General features: G+C 39.6%; 2 protein-coding genes across 3 annotated transcripts in view; both read right to left on the minus strand.

The window, feature by feature from the left end:
* The window catches only part of slc35f1 (solute carrier family 35 member F1), a 115,756-nt gene extending 115,743 nt beyond the window's left edge, over window positions 1–13 (minus strand). Inside the window, exon 1 of the mRNA XM_042096032.1 lies at window positions 1–13. This exon is cut by the window's left edge and continues 419 nt beyond it. The gene's annotated coding sequence lies outside the window, so the exon portion shown is untranslated.
* A 708-nt stretch (window positions 14–721) lies between these two features.
* On the minus strand, window positions 722–5,402 carry LOC121712065 (pepsin A-like). Of its 2 annotated transcripts, none has more exons than XM_042096036.1 (10): window positions 5,371–5,402; window positions 4,790–4,886; window positions 4,296–4,443; window positions 3,552–3,669; window positions 3,046–3,164; window positions 2,521–2,717; window positions 2,242–2,358; window positions 1,567–1,696; window positions 1,236–1,328; window positions 722–1,120 (listed from the first exon to the last, which is right to left on the minus strand). In XM_042096036.1, exons 2-10 carry the CDS (start codon window positions 4,843–4,845, stop codon window positions 971–973), a joined length of 1,128 nt encoding a protein of 375 aa, XP_041951970.1. In that variant the 5' UTR covers window positions 4,846–4,886; window positions 5,371–5,402; the 3' UTR covers window positions 722–970. The 2 variants fall into 2 exon arrangements, with proteins under 2 accessions (XP_041951970.1, XP_041951969.1); XM_042096035.1 differs by having other exon boundaries at window positions 5,358–5,391.
* Between the last annotated feature and the right edge of the window lie 208 nt (window positions 5,403–5,610).

Here is a 5,610-nt window from a genome sequence, read left to right on the forward strand (position 1 = left end):
AGTTACAGACTGCTGTAGCTGGAAGGCGTTTGGTTTTGGAAACACACGTGCACAGCCGAGCCACTAGAGGGAGCTGTCTCTCATAGTGAAACTAGGGAAAAAATGGGTTTGAGTCTGAGTAACTAAATTGCCTTTCATAATTAAGTTTCTCCCAATTGAATTTCTATTTTCACTCTGGGAATACATTTACACAAGAGAATATACTGGTAGGTATAGATTTAGATACACTTTCTTTTCAGATGAAACTACGACAACAGGGCTCAAACATTGTTAGGAAAGAAAGCTTAGCCTAGTTAGTTACTGGTTACTTACCAGTTAGTTAATATCCCAGAAAGCTATTAGCTATTTCAAAATTATATGGTTTGTAACAATTCTTTCCCAATTTACATCAGGAATTCAAGGATTATGTGTGCCATTGTTTTTCTCTAGGCTGTGTACTGTCATGCAATGTATTTGATTGTAAATTATAAGCCTAGATTGTTGAAGTAGTAACCTATATGGTTGTGGTAACAGTAGCAGACCTAGTGGTTCGGTGTATTTGTGCATTTACTAGAAATTAGCACTGATATCATAGTTAGATCTGTTTTACCACACAAGTCACTGATTTATTCAAATTTATTAAACTGAGGCCTCGTCTCGTGTACATGAATAAAACCAATAAAACTGAAACATCAGTTTCATTCCTTACATCACACTTGTTTTACCATCTAGATCTCATGAAGCAAGAATTTTTATTTAAGTACTTTTCTAAATCACAAGGTTGTCATGCACAAGAAAACATCAGATAGATAGATAGATAGATACTTTATTGATCCCCATGGGGAAATTCAAGGGTCTCAGTAGCATACAGACATCACACACAACATGCACTTACAGCAGCTACAATGAATACAGGATTGAGTCAAAGTGAAGATGACTTGCCATGTAACATGCCTAAGATCATAAGACTGTGTTTGTCTAGAGAAGGTATTTACCTAAGAGCGGCAAAGCCAACAAAGTTATCGCGCATGTTGAAGACAGTGTAGTACTCTCTCATGAAGACGTCTCCCAGAATCCACAGGCCGTTGCCAACTCCATTGCTGAAGCTATTCTCGAAACCAGTGTAGCAACCAGAGCTAGTCTGTAGAGGTAATATATTGAGTCATTGAGTTAAACAAGAAAACAGACATCCGATATGCATGTAATATACAGCTGACCATACAGCTATGTCTTGTCCGCTACAGAGATGTCCATACCTGACGAACGTAAGTAGAGGGGGGGAGGGTGAAGGCGTATCCATTGATGTTGAAGGTCACCTCAGGCAGGCTTCCAATGGAAGCACACTCCACCTAGAGAAGGACATGGCAAGATACACGTTGATGTGATGTAAAATGATGTGATGATAGCTTTAGGAAAATGTGATGATGGTTTTAGAAAAAAAGCATAACTATGTTGATAAAATCATTGGAATTACATTGTTGAAATGTCCCATTATTTATAGTTAAGTTATAAAAAAAAACAAATAAACCTAAAAAAAAAAAGATCTTAAAAAAAACAGTTTTGTTTCAAGTCACTCTCTGTCCTTACCACTCCGTTAGAAGTGCCCACTGCGGTGTTGAGATTGTTGACCTCACCGCCAACAATCAAGGAGGTTCCAGTGTCCACAATAGCCTGGCAACCGCTGGCGCAAGCAACAACTTTGCCATTGATGGTGATGCTGGAATTGAACACATAGTAAGGTAAAATAGATGACTGACAGCATCTCTGATATGTCTACGCGGATAAACTGACAGTTAGATAATGTATCTACGTAATATGTGACAAACTACAAAGCCAAAGTCGATTGATCCCCCAAGAGTAATTTTGATATAATGTTCATTAAAAGTCCGGCAGCAGTGGCTCAGGACAGGAGGTAGAGGAGTCGTCCAGCGACTAGAAGGTTCGAGCCCAACTCCTCCTGACCCTGTCTAAGTGCCCTTGAGCCGCCTCCGTCATCGGTGTGTGAGTGTGCATGTGAATGGGTGAACGTGAGGCAAGACATTGTATATAGATACAGTATATAAATGCAGTCCATTTACCCAAAGTCCATCAGATAACTACGATCAGCAATTATGCTACACTCAAAAGTCAACAATTACGCTCTGATGTGTTTCATAGGTTTTTCCCTATCTTTTTGATTTGAACTCCTGTATATAATTCCATATTATTTTTGTGTTGTGAAATATTGCAGTAGAATATTGCCTCCTGTGGTCCCTAATGTACCTCTGCATGGTGATCTGCCAGTAAGTCTCGGAGGACAGGGGAATCCACTTGAGATTGCCATTGTAATGCTCAGGGTCATAACCTCCAAAGACCACCTCACTTCCAGTGGCAGGACTCCTGTACAAGAGCAAGTTTGACTCTTTTTAGTAAAATTATGTAAATACTTATATTATATTATATAAATAATATGTAAATAATATTAATACTGTTTTAGTGAACAAATCGATTATTTAGAGTGTTTCTAGAGAGACTTTCAATAATAAACCTTAGACTTTTTACCTGCTCAGGTAAACTGAGAAGTAGTTGTTATGAATAATTCCCTCTGACACCATGTTGTCGAAAACGGGCGTAATACCCTCCACAGCAATGTTTTTGTATGCCAGACCCAGGATACCATCAGCCTTCATGTAGTACATGAAACTTGCCTCATACTGACTATATCCAAACTCTTGCTTGGTCACCGTCAGACCTCCCACCTAGACGTCACCAAAGTCAGAGAGGCAAACAAACAATGCTTACACAGTAACACAGTAGTAACTGTCATATAGTCCATTCTCCTCTTCATACACTTTTCTATTCCCAATAGATATAGACCATATCACTGCTGTGTACAGCACAGTTCAGGCCTTGAAGTCTGAGTAAAGTATCTTGAGATAATTTGAATTGTTATAGATACATATAACATAACATAACTTGTACATATACAAACAGATACATAAATACAAATAAACATACATCAAATCAAATTCAGTCATAAATATAGCTGTCACTGCCAGTGCAGATGTATAAATGAAATCAGCACACCTCAACGTTGTCCGTTCCCAAAGAGCCTTCCATGGAGCCAGTTCCATACTGGATAGAGAGCCCCTTTCCAAGGCTGGTGAAAGTAGTGGACTTGGAGGGATCAAACTTCTGGTGGTTTCCTAACAACAAATAACATTTTATTTTCATTAGGCTATTGATCATTGATACTGCATTGATATTATTGTTTATTATTGCTATTTTCCTTAGTGTAGTCTTAACAACATTTAAAACTGTTTCACTGTTAATTTTTAACTATTGCTTTGTTTTTATTAGTAAGTTGCTTTTGAAAGAAAAATCATATAACCATTACCATAAACCATTTTGTTCTTACTGATATCACAGTAGGATAAGGATAATATAGGTCCTATCTGGTTTGCTAAATGATGTAGGCTATGTATGTACTGTATGTCTACTTATTTTTAATCTACAACTCAGAAATGTGAAAGGTTTCATTTGAACTTGTTGTGCTGGCAATGGCAGGAGTGAGTGTGTAAGGCGATTCCTACCACAGGCAGGGCTGCTGCAGTAGACGGAGGGAACCCAGAGATTGGCAGAGCCGGTGTCAAAGACCACCTTGAAGGACTGAGGTGGAGTGCCAATGGAGATGACTCCATAGTAAGCAAGCTACACGGAGAGGGAGAGAGAGAGAAGGACAGCACATTGCACACATCAAAAGACAAGCACAACCAAAAGTCATTGGCTGATGAAGAACACTTTGTAAGTAAAGTAGCCTAAGTAAGTCAAATGTATTTAGAAAGCGCAGCTTTCACTGACCAAAGTGCTTTACAAAATAAAACAAAATATACTAAACCTATACATTCAGTATGAGACCTACAACAGCAAACAGCAAAATAAAATACTGACAACAACAACAACAGCCAAAAGACAGTTGGGGACATGCTCAGAGTTACAGATAGAGCATCAGAAGGGAGGTAAGGAGACTGGGAAGGCCAGAGAAAAGGTTTTGGTGGGTTTTGGGACTAGATTTAAAAGCCGAGGTGGACAGTGCACTTTTAATGTTAAGAGGCCACAGACGTGGCACCACAACGACACGGCAAAGCACCCTTTGGCGTGAGCAACAACGTTCTCTAAAGGGAGGAGCAGTGTGCCAAGTGTCAAGTTCTTTTCTGATTCATATCAACAGCAAACAGCACCCTTTTATAAGGCTTGTGGATACTGAGCACATTAGTTAGTGTAAACCAAAGATTATAGAGCACTCCGCTCTAAGATCGTTTGTGTAAACCACTCACATCAGCATCGTTGGTCATCTGCTCAGCTCCGGTCAGAGACTGGTCAAACTTGGCCATGGGATTGAAGGGGAATATCCTCCTAAAGTCCTCCCATGCGCCCCTCTCCTCCATGTCCTCCCTGATGGTCTTATGCTTGACCAGGGGCACCCTAGGACAAAAGAAACATAAACACATTTATTTTACACAGATGGTAATACAAGCAGTAATATTAATAGTACCAATAATACTGTGATAACCTGTGTGTGTGTGTGTGCGCGCAGGTGCGAGTGTGTGAGAAGTTGGATAGAGAGAGTTGGCATGGTGATTGCCCTGTTGAGCGTGAGTTGTGGCCAAAACAGCAACTCGTTTCTGTTATACTTTTTGATAATAAAGTTCGGGAAGTTTCCCTCCTGTGTGATAAAGTGTCCAGAGTACCACAATACTGTAATGCCTCAATTGTATGTAATAACAAAATAATTGTTAGACTGACATCAATTGTCACCAAACTCTCTTACCTGACCAAGCACTCAGAGAGTGCAACCATAGCACACAGAACAATGGCTAACTTCATGATGCTGTCCGTCCTGAGATCCACTGAGACTGCGTGAACAGCTACAATTCAAATCGCTTTATATAGAGAACGTGTCATTACGCCTGCTCAAGTTTTATCGCTTTGATAAGATCAATGACAGATTAGGTGTCCAAAAAGAGAAGGGGCACGTCCTTGGGTTGGAAATTAATTTGGGTAAATATTTGAAAAATTATTACTTAAACTGATTAGATTAAATAAGTTGCAATACAACACAATTCTTAATTTAAGTGGCGCATTTGATGTACTCCCAAGGGAATTTGTCTTGTATCCCAGGGAGCCACATTATACATTAAATACCTACAATAAGTAAGGGATAATGTATAGAACGCCGGTCATTATGGGGAAAATAAGTCAGCGCGCCAGCGGAGGGGTCTTGTTTCGCCCTGAAGGGACTTTTTGTCCCATAATGACCGGCGTTCTATACATTATCCCGCTTATTATACGGCTACTTGCCAAAACGAAAAAATAAACTCCATGATATGTCTCTTTACACTTATTTGTTACCGTTTTGTCGTGGCTTTTGCTGAGAAACAAATAGTTCGCAACACACGCTGAACTTGAATCAAACATTCTTTAGAACACAGCTGATCAACCGTCTGCTTTCACTTTTGAATGAAGTTCCAAGCACAAACTCCGTTGCCATTGACAGCGGTCATTCTTGTTTTCAGAGGTCCTTTCCCAAGAAATAATGACCGCTAGAACTTTCGGAAATCCCATTCAAGTCAATGGAGCATTCTACTTGCA

This window comes from Alosa sapidissima, chromosome 6 (genome assembly GCF_018492685.1).
Source record: "Alosa sapidissima isolate fAloSap1 chromosome 6, fAloSap1.pri, whole genome shotgun sequence".
Taxonomy (NCBI): domain Eukaryota; kingdom Metazoa; phylum Chordata; class Actinopteri; order Clupeiformes; family Clupeidae; genus Alosa; species Alosa sapidissima.

Excerpts from the sequence above, each read along its gene's own strand:
- LOC121712065 (XM_042096036.1), bottom strand. The coding sequence starts at position 4,845 with ATGAAGTTAGCCATTGTTCTGTGTGCTATGGTTGCACTCTCTGAGTGC. Across the intron at positions 4,444-4,789 it reads CTCTCTGAGTGCTTGGTCAG|GGTGCCCCTGGTCAAGCATA; the intron begins GTAAGAGAGTTT and ends CTTTTGTCCTAG. Across the intron at positions 2,359-2,520 it reads TTCTCAGTTTACCTGAGCAG|GAGTCCTGCCACTGGAAGTG; the intron begins GTAAAAAGTCTA and ends GCTCTTGTACAG.